The 18,250-nt window shown below is 39.4% G+C and overlaps 1 protein-coding gene across 5 annotated transcripts in view; it reads right to left on the bottom strand.

Moving 5' to 3' along the window:
- The window catches only part of COL14A1 (collagen type XIV alpha 1 chain), a 241,550-nt gene that overhangs the window by 78,448 nt on the left and 144,852 nt on the right, over positions 1–18,250 (bottom strand). For all 5 annotated transcript variants that reach the window (XM_036829890.1, XM_036829894.1, XM_036829891.1 and 2 more), the window contains exons 27-32: positions 16,839–16,962; positions 16,483–16,626; positions 15,365–15,529; positions 14,739–14,777; positions 14,424–14,562; positions 3,912–4,054 (exon numbers count right to left, since the gene is read on the bottom strand). In XM_036829890.1, the coding sequence (XP_036685785.1) occupies positions 3,912–4,054; positions 14,424–14,562; positions 14,739–14,777; positions 15,365–15,529; positions 16,483–16,626; positions 16,839–16,962 (754 nt within the window). The remainder of the gene's footprint in view (positions 1–3,911; positions 4,055–14,423; positions 14,563–14,738; positions 14,778–15,364; positions 15,530–16,482; positions 16,627–16,838; positions 16,963–18,250) is intronic.

Genomic DNA, 18,250 nt, shown 5'->3' on the forward strand with positions numbered 1-18,250 from the left:
GTCCAGAGGTAAGAAAGGAAGGTACAAAAAAACAAAAAACACAGAAAAACAGGTGGAACCAGCTGGGACCAAGATGATGATAAATCTGACCTCCAACAGACCTTGAGTCCCATTATAGGGTGATTTACTACTTTAGCATGTTACCTACACCTACTTACTGGCAGCCATTAAGGACCAAAAAAGGATAAAAAGGAGGTGGCACCTCAGTCCCTTGGAAAAAGCCCTGCCCCTTCCCTGGTAGACTAATGCCTATGCTTCCCCATCATCAGCCTCACTCCTCCTGTCTTTGTCTTTACTCTTTAACATTAAATCACCTCACACCAATCAGAATGGCCTTCATCAAAAAATCTACAAACAATAAATGCTGGAGAGGGTGTGGAGAAAAGGGAACCCTCTTGCACTGTTGGTGGGAATGTAAATTGATACAGCCACTATGGAAGACAGTATGGAGATTTCTTAAAAAACTAAAAATAGAATTACCATACGACCCAGCAGTCCCACTACTGGGCATATACCCTGAGAAAACCATAATTCAAAAAGAGTCATGGGGCTTCCCTGGTGGCGCAGTGGTTGAGAATCCGCCTGCCAAGGCAGGGGACACGGGTTCAATCCCTGGTCCGGGAAGATCCCACATGCCGCGGAGCAACTAAGCCCATGCGCCACAACTACTGAGCCTGTGCTCTAGAGCCCGTGAGCCACAACTACTGAGCCCACATGCCACAACTATTGAAGCCCACGTGCCTAGAGCCCGTGCTACACAACGAGAGAAGCCACCGCAATGAGAAGCCCGCACACTGCAATGAAGAGTAGCCCCCGCTCACCGCAACTAGAGAAAGCCCGCGCGCAGCAACGAAGACCCAACATAGCCAAAAATAAATAAACAAAATAAAAAAAAATAAAAAAAAAAAGAGTCATGTACCACAATGTTAATTGCAGCTCTATTTACAATAGCCAGGACATGGAAGCAATCTAAGTGTCCATCAACAGATGAATGGATAAAGAAGATGTGGCACATATATACAATGGAATATTACTCAGCCATAAAAAGAAACGAAATTGAGTTATTTGTAGTGAGGTGGATGGACCTAGAGTCTGTCATATAGAATGAAGTAAGTCAGAAAGAAAAAAACAAATACCGTATGCTAACACATATATATGGAATCTAGAAAAAAAAAAAAGGTGGTTCTGAAGAACCTAAGGGCAGGACAGGAATAAAGACGCAGACGTAGAGAATGGACTTGAGGACACAGGGAGGGGGAAGGGTAAGCTGGTACGAAGTGAGAGAGTGGCATGGACTTACATATACTACCAAATGTAAAATAGATAGCTAGTGGGAAGCAGCCGCATAGCACAGGGAGATCAGCTCAGTGCTTTGTGACCACATAGAGGGGTGGGATAGGAAGGATGGGAGGGAGACGCAAGAGGGAGGGGATATGGAGATATATGTATATGTATAATGGATTCACTTTGTTATCATGCAGAAACTAACACACCATTGTAAAGCAATTATACTCCAATAAAGATGTTTAAAAAAAAAATTAAATCTCTCTCCTCAGGTGGGTGAGAAGTTGATCTGTGAACTTAGTTCCCAGTTCTCCTTTCTTTAGCCACTGAATAAAGCTTGTGCTGTGTCAATCTGGGCTTTGGTTTTGCTATTCACCTACTTAAACCCGAATGGAAAAGGAACCCTCCCCCTCCAAGGCAGAGAGCATGGGCCAGGCTAGGCCCCGAGCAGGGTTCATACAACTTAATTCGGTAACAAAATCTTAAGAAATAAAAACCAGACACTTTGCCTTATTTAACCACTGAAGCAACCAGTTTTCCCAGGACATGTAACTTACACTGCCCCAAAATAGTGATATTTCAGCGTGTCTTTTATTATGAACAAACAAACAAGTAAAAAAAACCCTTCCTACTCTTGAGTACTTCATGTTACAAGGAATATTTTCTTACAAAAAGAGAGGAACATTTTTCTCACTAATTCATTCCCCGGTTACAATTAAATTTTTCATTCTGCTTTCTAAAGGAGTAAGTATTAATCATTTCAAGAGACTTCTTTGTTTTCAAGTCCTGGTTGTATATAGAGTTAGGAATTTACACCTTTTTAATCTACAGCTTTCCCTTAGTTTCAACATCAATACAAAATGCTTTCACAATGTTTAGTTGTTGATTTATTTCCATGTACTGAAATGTCCTTTAACAAATACTAGTTGGAAATAGCTTAAAATACTTTTCTTATCCAAATGTTCGAGTTAATACCTAACAATAACCACCAAATTTTCATTCCCAGATTGACTGGGATCCTAAACTAAAAATATATTTAGAAAACTCAGGGACATTAACCAAAAACTTGATAATTCTCTTAAGTGATAATCATTTGTGACATCCAAGAGTAAAGGTTAAGAACTTTCCTTTGTTATTTCCTCCTCAACTTTCCAATCTCCAAACAATGGAATTTCTCATTCACAACTATTCTCTTTTCTTTCTGGACTTACTCTCTAGATGATCTCACATACGCAACTTTCAATTTTATATCTCCATCCCAGAATTCTTCCCAAAACATGCTGCTGCCAATCTGACATTTTTTTCTAGGATATGAAAGAGGCATTGCAACATTGTGACTTAAAAGAAATATATATTTGTTATTCAGATGACCAAAATATATTTCTCATATATACTTGGTCTTTGTCTAGGGTTCCTGCCTTGCAGCTCCTAAAACCCTTGGAATTTCCTGTGGTAAGAACAAAAAATGTGCCTTTTGTTATGTTAATATAGTGGCTTTTGGAAAGCCCTTAGGTAACCTAAGGATAAGGGCTGGTTGCCTGGAGAACCAGTCATGTGACAAGAGGGTTAGATCTTTCAGTCCCCCTACCCCCTCCAACTTCTAGGGAGGGGAGAGGGGGTGGAGACTGAGTTCAATTGCCAATGGCCAGTGAGTTAATCAATCATTCCTATGTAATGAAGCATCCATAAAAACCCAAAAGGATGGGGTTCAGAGAATTTCCAGCTTGGTAAACATATGGAGGTGCTAGGAGAGTGGTGCAGGTGGAGAGGGCATGGAAGCTCCCCACCTCTTCCCCATGCCTTGCTCCTGAGTTATATCCTTTTAAAATAGACTGGTAATCTAGTATGTAAAATGCTTCTCTGAGTTCTGTGAGCCACTCTAGCAAATTAACTGAACCCGAGGAGGAAGTTGTGGGAACCTCTGATTCATAGACTGTGGGTCAGAAGTACAGGTAAAAATCTGGACTTTCAGTTGACATCCTGAGCTGGAGCGGGTTGTCGGAACCTCCAACTCGTAGCTGGTAGCAGCCTGAGCTTGCCACTGGTGGCTGAAATGGAGGGGGAGGAGGGCAGTCTTATAGGAACAAGCCCTCAACTTGTGGAATCTGATGATACCTCTGGTAAACAGTATCAGATTGGAGTTGAATTCTCAGATACTCTGCTGGTGTCCAAGAATTGCTTGGTGTTGTGTGGGAGCCTCTCCTCCACCCCCCACGCCCAACACCCATGTTGGAATTGGGCCCAGGAACCCAAAAGAGGCATCTTACACTTATCATATCCATATAGGAAAAGTGACTTCAGATCCCACCCCTCCCACTCATCCTCCTCTGCATCAAGTTGCATGCTCTTCCCACAGTCGGCATGTCTCAGGAATTGTCTTTCTCCACCTTGCTCACTACTGAATCCCAGAGCCTGGCGTTGGCAAATAGTAGGAACTCGATGAATATTTGTTGAAAGAATGAGTAGATAAATGAATGAATCAACTATCACATAGTCCATTATTAGTATTTACAAATAGCTTAAAATAAGTGAGTTACTCTACAATACACACAAACCAAGCAAGATGACATGCCACATACATTACTCATACACGTGTGTGCAAATGTTTTATAAATAAATCTACTTACTATCTAAAATGACTCCAACCAATGGGTCAGAATTTTTATTTAAAATCTCCCAAAGAGCAAATGGCTCCTCTGGAGTATCAGGAAGAATCCGGAATAGAAAACTGATTGTATAGTCAGAGGGCAATCCTTCTGGATGTAAATATCTGAAAATAGAAAGAAAATAGTATATTTTATTATATCCCTCTTTAAGAAGTTATTTATACAATTATAAAAGCAAATACACTTTCATTATACAAGATGTGAAAAAACAGAAAAGAAGAAAATAACAGATCACCATTACCCCATTCAGAAGTGATCACTCTTTTGGTGTCGTGCATTTCCCTCCAGCCTTTAAAGAATGTCTGTAAGTATGTGTCCAATTTATATAATTTTGCCCCTTTCTTTTCTTAGCACCATTTACTACATATTTCACATGTCCTTAAATATTTTTAAGGGCATGATATTTAATATCTGCACAACCTTCTCTTGTTTGGCTATTCCATAATTTATCTGACCAGTCACTTCTTATTAAACATTTAAGTAGTTTCAAGTTTTAGTATTATAAATAATGTTTATCTACAGTCCCTTTATAAAACTTAAGACATTGTCACTTTCTACCACATGTTGTAGTTAGTTGCATTCCTGTCTGTGCTATGTGCTCTGATGCACCATCTAAATCCACCTTTAAGAATTGAGAATCGACTAATCCTGCTTCTGGGAGTGATGTCTGCAGACAGCTCTCAGACACCAGTTCCCTCAGGAATGGCCTCAGCAGATGAGGGGTGCCTCTCCCAAGGTCATGCCAACTTTATTATGGTGCCTCTTTTCAATGACTAGTCTTTGAGGGGATATAAGGACCAGAGCCTCTCATTCCAAAGGAGATAACTCCATTCTAAGAACTCCTGTGTGTGGGTCAACTGAGGCTTTTACTGAAGCTGCTTCATAGCTTGACTTCTCTCCTTTGCCCTATCCTACTTCCTTCTGTTCCCTTCCAGAAGAGCACAGCCCCACCGACTTCCCACACACTAATCTCCACCTTTGGATCTGCTTCCTGGGGAACCCAACCTGCTACACCATCTTACCTCTCTAATAGTTAAGTGGATCACTTACATACTTTAAAATTTTTCCCTCAAGCAACAGATATAGGCTTTTAGATATATAGGAGACCCATAATATTTATTACTCAAATTGACAAATTGGTGAATAGGTAGGAATTTAGCATAAATTTAAAAGTGAAAGTTTGATTTGCATACATTAAATATGTATATATTCATTCATTCAATATTTGTTGAGTGCCTACGATGTACCAGACATGGTAATATGCATTAAGATACATCAGTGAATCAAACTGGCAAGGAACCTTCGTATGAGAACTTGAATTTGAGCAGGGTGAATTATACAGTTTATTAGAAGGTAATAAGTGCCATCAAAAACAACAACAAAAAGCAGCATAATGGGGATTGGGAATGCTAGAATGCATTATTTTGCCATTTTAATTAAAGTCATCAGCATTGGCTTCACTTAGAAGGTTCATTGAGAAGACTGCATTTGAGCAAAGGTTCACTGAGAAGGTCACACTTGAAGAAAAACTCATAGGAGATGAAGACATCCAGCCAGTGCAAAGATACTAAAGTGGGGTGTGTCTGGTATATTTTGAGAACGGACTAAAAGAAACAAGAAGTAAAGTCAAAGAGGTAATAGCTACCCAGAAAATGTAGGGCTCTTTGGCCATTCAAGAGCTTTGACTTTTATGCCAAGGGGAATGAGGAATCACTGGCAGATTTTGGAGTGACATGATCTGATTTATACATCAAAAAAAAAAAAAGATCATTCTGACAGCTACTTGGAGAACAGACTCCAAGAAGGCAAGGGTAGCAGCGGGAAGACCAGGTAAGAGGCTGCTGTAATGATGTAGGGAAGAGATGATGGTACCTCGTATCAGGGTGATGACAATAGAGGTAGTGAGAAGGAACAGACAATTAGGATTCCTTGGTGGATTGATGTGGGGCATAAGAGAAACAGAGGAGTCCAACTTCTTTGCCTAAGAAACTCATTAAATGTAGTTATCATTAAGATGAAAAAGGTCATAGGTGAAGCTGGTTCTGGAGGTAGGATCAGGGATGTGGTATTGAACCGATAAAGTATGAAATGCCTATGAGACATCCAAGTAGAGATATCTAGTAAGCAATTAAATATGTAGGTCTAAATTTGGGGAAGTAGATCTGGACTGGAAGTATAAAATTTAGGAGTCCTTGGCATGTAGATGGGGTTCAACACTACGATACTGAAAAGATCACTAGGAAGAAGGGACAGACAGAGAAAACAAGGAGGTCTTGAGCAAGTCCTGGTCCCTCCAACATAAAAAGGTGGAGGAGAAAAGAAGAGCCAGCACTGAAAAGGAACAGCCTGTAATGTAGACAGAAACTAGAGGCAGTGTGTGTCCCAGAGGCCCAAGGAGGAGAGTGAATCCAGGAGGAAGATATGATCAACTGTAGAAAATGCTGGTGACAGGTCGAGTGAGATAAAGGCTGGGAACAAGTGAATGGATTTAGCAAGGTGGGGGGTGAGGGCATTGCTGGCCAGATGAACAATTTCAGTGGAGTGGTAGAAGATTTTCCTTCTGGCAATTCTCATTTTTGTCTAGACCTCCAGGAATGATTTTCAAATATCCATTTTAATATTCATCACTAGACAGTGTAAAAAAACCTGTCGAAAGGTAACGTCAGATGTTGGATTTATCTAAAACAACAGATAGTACTGTAATAAATTTGAATTCAATAAACAGTATTTTAGAAGAAGGTAGAAAAGCAACTTGTTTACAAATTGGACAGATTAATTTAATACTCGAAAATGATCTCCCCCACATTTTCATGCATATGTGCACACTATATCAAAATGTGGACACAGAAAAAGTTTCACATTAAAATACTGAAGGCATTTTGAGACAAAAAAAAAAGAATATTTGGAATGTAAAGTAGCAGGTGACATCTTGAGAGATGACCCCTTAAATCAGGAACTCCTAATTTGTAATCTCAAGTACCTCTGGAGTTTTCAGAACTGCTGAAATAGCGCCAGGAATCCCTAGGTGCATCTTAGATTGTAGAATAACTAGATAATGTAATTTTTTTAACACCTTAATTGGAATATCATTGCTTTACAATGTTGCATTAATTTCTGCTGTATAACAAAGCAAGTCAGCTATATGTATACATATATCACAATAACCACTCCCTCTTGCATCTCCGTCCCACCCTCCCTATTCCACCTCTCTAGGTGGTCACAAAGCACCGAGCTGATCTCCCTGTGCTATGGAGCTGCTTCCCACTAGCTATCTATTTAACATTTGGTAGTGTATATATGTAAATATTACTCTCTCACTTTGCCCAAGCTTACCCTTCCCACTCCCCGTGTCCTCAAGCCCATTCTCTACATCTGCGTCTTTATTCCTGTCCTGCCCCTAGGTTCATCAGAACTTTTTTTTTCATTAGATTCCATATATATGTGTTAGCATACGGTATTCGTTCTTCTCTTTCTGACTAACTTCACTCTGTATGACAGACTCTAGGTCCATGCACCTCATTACAAATAACTCAATTTCGTTTCTTTTTTATGGCTGAGTAATATTCCATTGTACATATGTGCCACATCTTCTTTATCCATTCATCTCTTGACAAACACTTAGGTTGCTTCCATGTCCTGGCTATTGTAAATAGTGCCGCAATGAATATTGTGGTACATTACTCTTTTTGAATTATGGTTTTCTCAGGGTATATGCCCAGTAGTGGGATTGCTGGGTCATATGGTAGTTCTATTTTTAGTTTTTAAGGAACCTCCATACTGTTCTCCATAGTGGCTGTATCAATTTACATTCCCACCAACAGTGCAAGAGGGTTCCCTTTTCTCCACACCTTCTCCAGCATTTATTGTTTGTAGATTTTTTGATGACAACCATTCTGAGCGGTGTGAGGTGATACCTCATTGTGGTTTTGATTTGCATTTCTCTAATGATTAGTGATGTTGAGGATCCTTTCATGTGTTTGTTGGCAATCAGTGTATCTTCTTTGAGAAATGTCTGTTTAGGTCTTCTGCCCATTTTTCAATTGGGGTGTTTTTTTGATATTGAGCTGCATGAGCTGCTTGTAAATTTTGGAGATTAATCCTTTGTCTGATGATTCATTTGCAAATATTTTCTCCCATTCTGAGGGTTGTCTTTTCGTCTTGTTTATGGTTTCCTTTGCTGTGCAAAAGCTTTTAAGTTTCATTAGGTCCCATTTGTTTATTTTTGTTTTTATTTCCATTTCTCTAGGAGGTGGGTCAAAAAGGATCTTGCTGTGATTTACATCACAGAGTGTTCTGCCTATGTTTTCCTCTAAGAGTTTTATAGTGTTTGGCCTTATATTTAGGTCTTTAATCCACTGTGAGTTTATTTTTGTGTATGGTGTTAGGGAGTGTTCTAACTTCATTCTTTTACATGTAGTTGTCCAGTTTTCTGAGAACCACTTACTGAAGAGGCTGTCTTTTCTCCACTGTATATTCTTGCCTCCTTTATCAAAGATAAGGTAACCGTATATGTGTGGGTTTATCTCTGGGCTTTCTACAATGTTCCATTGATCTATATTTCTGTTCTTACCCAGTACAATACTGTCTTGCTTACTGTAGCTTTGTAGTATAGTCTGAAGTCAGGTCGCCTGATCCCTCCAGCACTGTTTTTCTTTCTCAAGATTGCTTTGGCTATTCGGGGTCTTTTGTGTTTCCATACAAATTGTGAAATTTTTTGTTCTAGTTCTGTGAAAAACGCCATTGGTAGTTTGATAGGGATTGCATTGAATCTGTAGATACCTGTGGGTAGTATAGTTATTTTCACAATGTTGATTCTTCCAATCCAAGAACATGGTATATCTCTCTGTTTGTGCCATCTTTAATTTCTTTCATCAGTGTCTTATAGTTTTCTGCATACAGGTTTTTGTCTCCTTAGGTAGGTTTATTCCTAGGTATTTTATTCTTTTTGTTGCAGTGGTAAATGGGAGTGTTTCCTTAATTTCTCTTTCAGATTTTTCATCATTAATGTATAGGAATGCAAGAGATTTCTGTGCATGAATTTTGTATCCTGCTACTTTACCAAATTCATTGATTAGCTCTGGTAGTTTTCTGGAAGCATCTTTAGGATTCTCTATGTATAGTATCATGTCATCTGCAAACAATGACAGTTTTACTTCTTCTTTTCCGATTTGGATTCCTTTTATTTCTTTTTCTTCTCTGATTGCTGTGACTAAAACTTCCAAAACTATGTTGAATAATAGCAGTGAGAGTGGGCAACCTTGTCTTGTTCCTAATCTTAGAGGAAATGGTTTCAGTTTTTCACCATTGAGAATGATGTTGGCTGTGGGTTTGTCATATATGGCCTTTATTATGTTGAGGTAGGTTCTCTCTATGCCTACTTTCTGGAGAGTTTTTATCATAAATGGGTGTTGAATTTGGTCCAAAGCTTTTTCTGCATCTATTGAGATTATCATATGGTTTTTATCCTTCAATTTTTTAATATGGTGTATCACATTGATTGATTTGCATATACTGAAGAACCCTTGCATTCCTGGGATAAACCCCACTTGATCATGGTGTATGATCCTTTTAATGTGCTGTTGGATTCTGTTTGCTAATATTTTGTTGAGGATTTTTGCATCTGTGTTCATCAGTGATATTGGCCTGTAGTTTTCTTTTTTTGGTGAACATCTTTGTCTGGTTTTGGTACCAGGGGGATGGTGGCCTTGTAGAATGAGTTTGGGAGTGTTCCTCCCTCTGCTATATATTCGGAAGAATTTGAGAAGGATAAGTGTTAGGTCTTCTGTAAATGTTTGATAGAATTCGCCTGTGAAGCCATCTGGTCCTGGGCTTTTGTTTGTTAGAAGACTTTTAATCACAGTTTCAATTTCAGTGCTTGTGATTGGTCTGTTCATATTTTCTATTTCTTCCTGGTTCAGTCTTGGAAGGTTGTGCTTTTCTAAGAATTTGTCCATTTGTTCCAGGTTGTCCATTTTATTGGCATATAGTTGCTTGCAGTAATCTCTCATGATCCCTTGTATTTCTGCAATGTCAGTTGTTTCTTCTCCTTTTCCATATCTAATTCTGTTGATTTGAGTCTTCTCCTTTTTTTTCTTGATGAGTCTGGCTAATGGTTTATCAATTTTGTTTATCTTCTCAAAGAACCAGCTTTTAGTTTTATTGATCTTTGCTTCGTTTCCTTCATTTCTTTTTCATTTATTTCTCATCTGATCTTTATGATTTCTTTCCTTCTGCTAACTTTGGGGTTTTTTTGTTCTCCTTTCTCTAATTGCTTTAAGTGTAAGGTTAGGTTGTTTATTTGAGATGTTCCTTGTTTCTTGAGGTAGGATTGTATTGCTATAAACTTCCCTCTTAGAACTGTTTTTGCTGAATCCCATAGGTTTTGGTTCATCGTGTTTTCATTGTCATTTGTCTAGGCTTTTGATTTCCTGTTTGATTTCTTCAGTGATCTCTTGGTTATTTAGTAGCCTATTGATTAGCCTCCTTTTTTTTTTCAGTTTTTTTTTTTTTTTTTTTTTTACAGTTTTTTTCCTGTCATTGATATCTAGTCTTGTAGCATTGTGGTCAGAAAAGATACTTGATACTATTTCAATTTTCTTAAATTTACCAAGGCTTTATTTGTGAGCCAAGATATGATCTATCCTGGAGAATGTTCCATGAGCACTTGAGAAGAAAGTGCATTCTGCTGTTTTTGGATGGAATGTCCTATAAATATCAGTAAGTCCATCTTGTTTTATGTATCATTTAATGCTTCTGTTTCCTTATTTATTTTCATTTTGGATGATCAGTCCATTGGTGAAAGTGAGGTGTTTAAGTCCCCTACTATTATTGTGTTACTGTCAATTTCCCCATTTATGGCTGTTAGCCTTTGCCTTATGTATTGAGGGGTTCCTGCGTTGGGTGCATAAATATTTACAATTGTTATATCTTCTTCTTGGATTGATCCCTTGATCATTATGTATTGTCCTTCTTTGTCTCTTGTAATAGTCTTTATTTTAACGTCTATTTTGTCTGATATAAGAATTGCTAATCCAGCTTTCTTTTGATTTCCATTTGCATGGAATATCTTTTTCCATCCCTTCACTTTCCGTCTGTATGTGTCCCTAGGTCAGAAGTGGGTCTCTTGTAGACAGCATATAGGTCTTGTTTTTGTATCTATTCAGCCGGTCTATGTCGTTTGGTTGGAGCATTTAATCCATTTACATTTAAGGTAATTATCAGTATGTAAGTTCCTATTACCATTTTCTTAATTGTTTTGGGTTTGTTATTGTAGGTCTCTTCCTTCTCTTGTGTTTCCTGCCTAGAGAAGTTCCTTTAGCATTTGTTGTAAAGCTGGTTTGGTGGTGCTGAATTATCTTAGCTTTTGCTTGTCTGTAAAGGTTTTAATTTCTCCATCGAATCTGAATGAGATCTTTGCTGGGTAGAGTAATCTTGGTTGTAGGTTTTTCCCTTTCATCACTTTAAATATGTCCTGCCACTCCCTTCTGCCTTGCAGAGTTTCTGCTGAAAGATCAGCTGTTAACCTTACGGGGATTCCCTTGTGTGTTACTTGTTGTTTTTCCCTTGCTGCTTTTAATATTTTTTCTTTGTATTTAATTTTTGATAGTTTGATTAATATGTGTCTTGGCGTGTTTCTCCTTGGATTTATCCTGTATGGGACTCTCTGTGTTTCCTGGACTTGACTATTTCCTTTCCCATATTAGGGAAGTTTTCAACTATAATCTCTTCAAATATATTCTCAGTCACTTTCTTTTTCTCTTCTTCTTCTGGGACTCCTATAATTCGAATGTTGGTGCTTTTAGTGTTGTCCCAGAGGTCTCTGAGACTGTCCTCAATTCTTTTCATTTTTTTTTCTTTATTCTGCTCTGTGGTAGTTATTTCCACTATTTTATCTTCCAGGTCACTTATCTGTTCTTCTGCCTCAGTTATTCTGCTATAGATTCCTTCTAGAGAAATTTTTATTTCATTTTTTGTATTGTTCATCACTGTTTGTTTTCTCTTTAGTTCTTCTAGGTCCTTGTTAAATGTTTCTTCTATTTTCTCCCTTCTATTTCCAAGATTTTGGATCATGTTTACTATCATTATTCTGAATTCTTTTTCAGGTAGACTATTTCCTCTTCAGTTGTTTAATCTGGTGGGTTTTTACTTTGCTTCTTCATCTGCTGAATATTTCTTTGTCTTCACATTTTGTTTAACTTCCTGTGTTTGGGGTCCTTTTCACAGGCTGCAGGTTCATAGTTCCCATTGTTTTTGGTGTCTGCCCCAGTGGGTGAGGTTTGTTCAGTGGCTTGTGTAGGCTTCCAGATGGAGGGGACTGGTGCCTGTGTTCTGGTGGGTGGGGCTGGATCTTGTCTTGCTGGTGGGCAGGACCTCTTCCGGTGGTGTGTTTTGGGGTAAACAAAACACACATAGTAAAACCTTATTATGATTTTAGGCCGCGTCTCTGCTAATGGGTGGGGTTGTGTTCCTTTCTTGCTAGTTGATTGGCATGGGGCATACAGCACTGGAGCTTGCTGGTCGTTGAGTGGAGCTGGGTCTTAGCGTTAAGACAGAGATCTCTGGGAGAGCTCTCAGCGATTGATATTACATGGGGCCGGGGGCTCTCTGGTGGTCCAATGTCCTGAACTCATCTCTCCCACCTCATAGGCTCAGGCCTGACACCAGGCCAGAGCACCAAGACCCTGTCAGCCACACAGCTCAGAAGAAAAGGGAGAAAAAGAGAAAGAAAAAATAATAATAATAAATTTAAAAAAATAATAATAATAATTAAAAAAAGAAGAGAGCAACCAAACCAAAAAACAAATACACCAATGATAACAAGCGCTAAAAACTATACTAAGATAAACATAGAAATCAGAAACAAATCAGCTGCAGACAGCAAACCCCAAGTCTATAGCTGCTCCCAACGTCCACTGCCTCAATTTTGGGATGATTTGTTGTCTATTCAGGTGTTCCAGAGATGCAGGGTACATAAAGTTGATTGTGGGGATTTAATCCACTGCTCCTGAGGCTGCTGGGAGAGATTTCCCTTTCTCTTCTTTGTTCACACAGCTCCTGGGGTTCAGCTTTGGATTTGGACCCGCCTCTGCGTGTAGGTTGCCTGAGAGCGTCTGTTTCCACACAGACAGGAGTGAGTAAAACAGCAGCTGATTAGGGGGCTCTGGCTCACTCAGGCCAAGGTTGGGAGGGGTACGGAATGTGGGGCAAGCCTGAGGCGGCAGAGGCCAATATGACTTTGCAACAGCCTGAGGTGGGCTGTGTTTTATCCTGGGGAAGTTGTCCCTGGATCACGGGACCCTGGCAGTGGTGGGCTGTACAGGCCCCTGGGAGTGGATGTGTGGATAGTGACCTGTGCTTGCACACAGGATTCTTGGTGGCTGCAGCAGCAGCCTTAGCATTTCATGCCCGTCTCTGGTGTCCGCGTTGATAGCCACAGCTCGTGCCCGTCTCTGGAGCTCGTTTAGGCGGTGCTCTGAATCCCCTCCCCTCGCACACCCTGAAACAATGGTCTCTTGCCTCTTCGGCAGGTCCAGACTTTTTCCCGGACTTCCTCCTGGCTAGCTGTGGTGCACTAGCCCCCTTCAGGCTGTGTTCACGCCACCAACCCCAGTCCTCTCCCTGGGATCCGACTGAAGCCCGAGCCTCAGCTCCCAGCCCCCGCCCACCCCGGCGGGTGAGCAGACAAGCCTCTTGGGCTGGTGAGTGCTGGTCGGCACCAATCCTCTGTGCGGGAATCTCTCCACTTTGCCCTCTGCACCCCTTTTTTCTTTTGCCCTTCCCAGGTACATGGGGATTTTCTTGCCTTTTGGGAAGTCTGAAGTCTTCTGCAGCGCTCAGTAGGTGTTCTGTAGGAGCTGTTCCACAGGTAAATGTATTTCTGATGTATTTGTGGGGAGGATGGTGATCTCCATGTCTTACTCCTCCACCATCTTGAAGGTCCCCCCAATAATGTGATTTTTACATCAACTATATGGAGTTGCTGTTGTGACTTCTCCAGGATAAAAACCATCTGAATTCATGGCACTAGCTTAAAATGGTTCAGGGTGTGGATTCTGGGATCTTCAGGTGCAAATCCCAGCATGGTCTTCAACAAACTATGTGATCTCATTCAAGTTATTTAGCTTCTTTATGCTTTAGTTTTGTTATTTATAAAACCAAGATAATAAATGACTCTACTTCATAGAGTTATTGGGAGGTTTGAGTGAGTTACTAGCATTTAGAACAATGCCTGGTCTGTAGTAGTGCTATGTAAGTACTAACTATCTTTATATTTTTCTGAGATGAACAAATATGAAAGTTCAACCAGCATTATGTGTAGGTCTAACGTTTTTAAAGAAATCTAAACATCATCTGCTCTATCCATCATGGAAAATCGTGCTGGGAATTATTACAGCATATTTCTGGTTGATATCATTTCCACATTGAGATATAATAAACAATAATTGACTTTAGTATCTTGCAATGGAAACATACTTGGTTGGCTGGGAAACCAGGGCATCTTTATGAAGTTGATAACAAGGATACACATTGAAGGTACCAGGCTCCATAGAAACCCCTTCCACCGATGAAAATTCCTTTTCAACCAAACCAAACATTTCCATCATCTTAAATCCTTTAAAAAAAAAAAAAGAAAGAAAGAAAAAGAAAAAAAACAGAGATAGAGAAAAAGAATAAACAGGCACTTTAGGATTTTAAATTTCAAAATTAGTCTATTAAGTGAAAAAATCTGGACCCAAAATGGGAGTTATTTAATATATTTGTATTTGGAAAATTTGCAAAACTGCATACCTGCAAGATCAATGTCATCCTTATGCACCAGTGGGCAGGCTGGAAGACAAAACAAACAAGATAAAACCCTAATTTAGATATTTCCCAAACATATTCTTTCCTTGTCCTGAGAACAGGAAGCTAACATAATCTTTACGGAAGTCAGTTGTGGAGGGAATCCAAACCACATGTGGCTACAATTTTCTGTGGATTCCTAAAGATTGAAACACTCTCACTTCTTCTTTTAAAACCAAAGGGTCCCAACTTCCTTCTCCTCTCCTGGGTCCATTAAAATCGATGGTGGTCACTTGACAGCATGTCTTGGGAGAAGTCCCACTTCTAATGTGTTACCCTGATGAGTAGACTTAACACATTTTTGAAAACTATCTGCTATAGCTGTTTAAGAGAGCTGCTTTTAAATACAGACCCTTGTCTTTTTAGGGAAAGTCTTTATCAACCTAAAACCCTGAACCAGGGAGAGGTGAGGTTTACTTCCCTTATGCTCAAAACCACAAAACTTAATGTCTGCATAACAAATAGCTCTCCAAGTCAATTTTCTTTCTTTGGATCAGGACGGCACTCATTATTTAACGGGTACAAATATCTCAGCCTTTAAGCAATGTAAGTGCAAATTCCAAAGAACTAACTTGCTGACGCGGTTTCACAGACAAAAGTAATCAACTCATCTTCAATTTTCTTAAAGGCGTCGAAGTCATCCACAAAGAAGACATGCCGAGCGCTGGGCTTACTGCCAATGTTAACCAACTCTGAGTAATCTGCATCAGCCACGCCGACTGCAAAAATGCTGTAGCCTGTGGTAAAAGGGGAACAGATTTCTGATGACTTTAAATCACAGCAAAAACAAATAATGCAATATAAGACACGTCCAAATGTTTAAAACACGTTTATTTAGGAGGGCCAGTGGGGGTGGATAATTCATTCTTTACAGTTCATCAGAATTCTGCATGCACATAATTCACTATACGATAATTAACCCATCATCCCCTAAAAAAAGTTTCCACTTTAAAGAGGTTTAAGAGAGTCAGTGTTTGAGAGAAAATAGTTACCATTTGAGTAACATCTTTATTTTTGCATATTTTTAATAATGATTTTAGTATTTATGAGAAAAAGTGCAATTGAAACAAAAAAAGTTCTTTTTTGTTTTTTGTTTTTGTTTCATTTTCAGAAGTAGGAACTGAGATATTACAGGCTTAGAAGCCTGAGGTGGGTCACAGTTCAATGCTTGGCAAATACATATTAAGCTAGTCTTTGCTTATACAGATCTTATAGAATGTAATCTTCACATTTTGTGTTCTCCATTTTACAAATGAGGAGGCTGAGGCTGAGGAGTTTCTGTGATCAGTTTCCCTCCCCTGGTCCTTTTCATAGTATTGCACTTAATTTTCTTTTTTTTTCTTTTTTTTTTTTTCTTTTTGACCACACAGCATGACAGGGATCGAACCCATGCCCCCTGCAGTGGAAGCATGGAATCTTAACCAATGGATCGCCAGGGAAGTCCTGTAGTGCATTTAATTGATGGAGTTTCTTATATAGGGCATCCTGTATGTAACAAAAGTACTGGAGAAAATACAGCAAAATAATAGATTTGTAACCTGGAAACTTTTAAAAATCACATTGCCCAGTTAATATTAAGAAAGATTTAGAAACATTTAAGTCATGCTGATGTAGCCTATAAATGTGTATTCAGAAAACAAGGCTAACGGTATTATTGGTAGCCACTATTGCTTATCTATGTAAAACTTACCATCTGATTGCATATCCCTGGAGATCTTGTTCACATCATCTTGTGATCGTCCATCAGTTATAACCACGATGACCTTCGGGATGCCTCTTCTGGTCCCTGACTCTGCAGTAAACAAGGTATCTCGGACATGCTTAATTGCTTTTCCTGAAACAAAGGAAGGCAACAATTCAATTTCATTCCCTCCCTTGATAGAGATGGGAGAGTGGGAACAAAGTTCTTAAGTCAATGAAAAATCTTTTTTTAAAAAAATCTATATTGCTATGCTTCAAAAAGAAGTCATTTCAGTAATTAGTAATAATTATTTTGGGTCTTAGCTGAGCTTCTTGTGGTCTTACCTGGGCTTCTTGTGGTCTTACCTGTTTTTGTATTTCCTCCTTTGTACGAGATATGTTTAATTGCATCAAGAACAGTCTCTTTGGTTTTGTAAGAGTTAAGTTTAAATTCTGTCCTGGGGTCATCAGTGAACTGAACCATTGCAACCTAGAGAGAGAAGGTGTGTTCATTTTTTTGTATATTGTAGACTTCCTCTCTGCCAGAGAGCACACACTATAGCATGATTACAACTACAGTTTTTTAAAAAATTAATTAATTTATTTATATTTTTTATTTTTGGCTGTGTTGGGTCTTTGTTGCTGCGTGCGGGCTTTCTCTAGTTGCGGTATTCGGGGGCTACTCTTTGTTATGGTGTGTGGGCTTCTCACTGCAGTGGCTTCTCTTGTTGCGGAGCACGGGCTCTAGGCACGCGGGCTTCAGTTGTTGTGGCTCGAGGGCTCTAGAGCGCAGGCTCAGTAGTTGTGGCACACGGGCTTAGTTGCTCTGTGGTACGTGGGATCTTCCCAGACCAGGGCTCAAACCCGTGTCCCCTGCATTGGCAGGCGGATTCTTAACTACTGCACCACCAGGAAGTCCTACAACTACAGTTTTAATTTCTTTTTTAACCCAGTCCACAATTTCCTTGGTTTAAACCATACAAGTTACATACCAAATCTGACGACATCTTAACTAAGTACTTTTCAGGAAGTAGTTTATTTTAAAAATCTCTCCCTAAAGCATGAAGACCTTTTGCCATCTCATTTGACAGATGGGAAAATGGCAACCTAGATCTTCTATCTTGACAAAGTTCAGAGAAAGAATCGAAGTTGGACTCTTTACAAGGATTTCTTTATGAAATAAACTTATGAAATAATTACTACTATTCTACCATTTTACAGATCAGGAAACTGAGGGACAAAAAGCCAAGTAATGTACCCAAGATTACTAGAGTAGCCACTGGCAGAACCAACAGCTGAAGCCAGGTAATTCTACTTCAAAATCTGTGTTCTTAATCACTGCAATATAAACCATCCTGGCTTCATTTCCTACAATTTGCTTCTATTCCTGTGCAACTTTGGGGACATTTTAAATTTATTATATTTTTTGTTTGTTTTTCAGAATTATGAAAGGGCTTCTTTTTGGCTTTATGAGCCTTCAATTGCTACCAGCTTATCAAGGTCTATTGCAAATGTCGTCATCTTTAGGAAACCTCTATTCAAAACAAATTTCTCCCTCCCTGAAATGCCTGAGCATTTTATCTATTCTTCTCTTCTGGTTCCTCTTACATCCAAGTTTTCTCAGCCATTCTTCCAAGACATATTTGCAATCTGTTCACTTTGGTGCATCTCATTGCTACCACCCTAGCCCAGGCCTCCATCACCTCTGTGTTGGACCATGAGAGCAGCAGCCCAGGTGGTCTCTCCACTTCCACTCTCACCTTTATTAGTACTCACAC

Source organism: Balaenoptera musculus, chromosome 17 (genome assembly GCF_009873245.2).
Source record: "Balaenoptera musculus isolate JJ_BM4_2016_0621 chromosome 17, mBalMus1.pri.v3, whole genome shotgun sequence".
Taxonomy (NCBI): domain Eukaryota; kingdom Metazoa; phylum Chordata; class Mammalia; order Artiodactyla; family Balaenopteridae; genus Balaenoptera; species Balaenoptera musculus.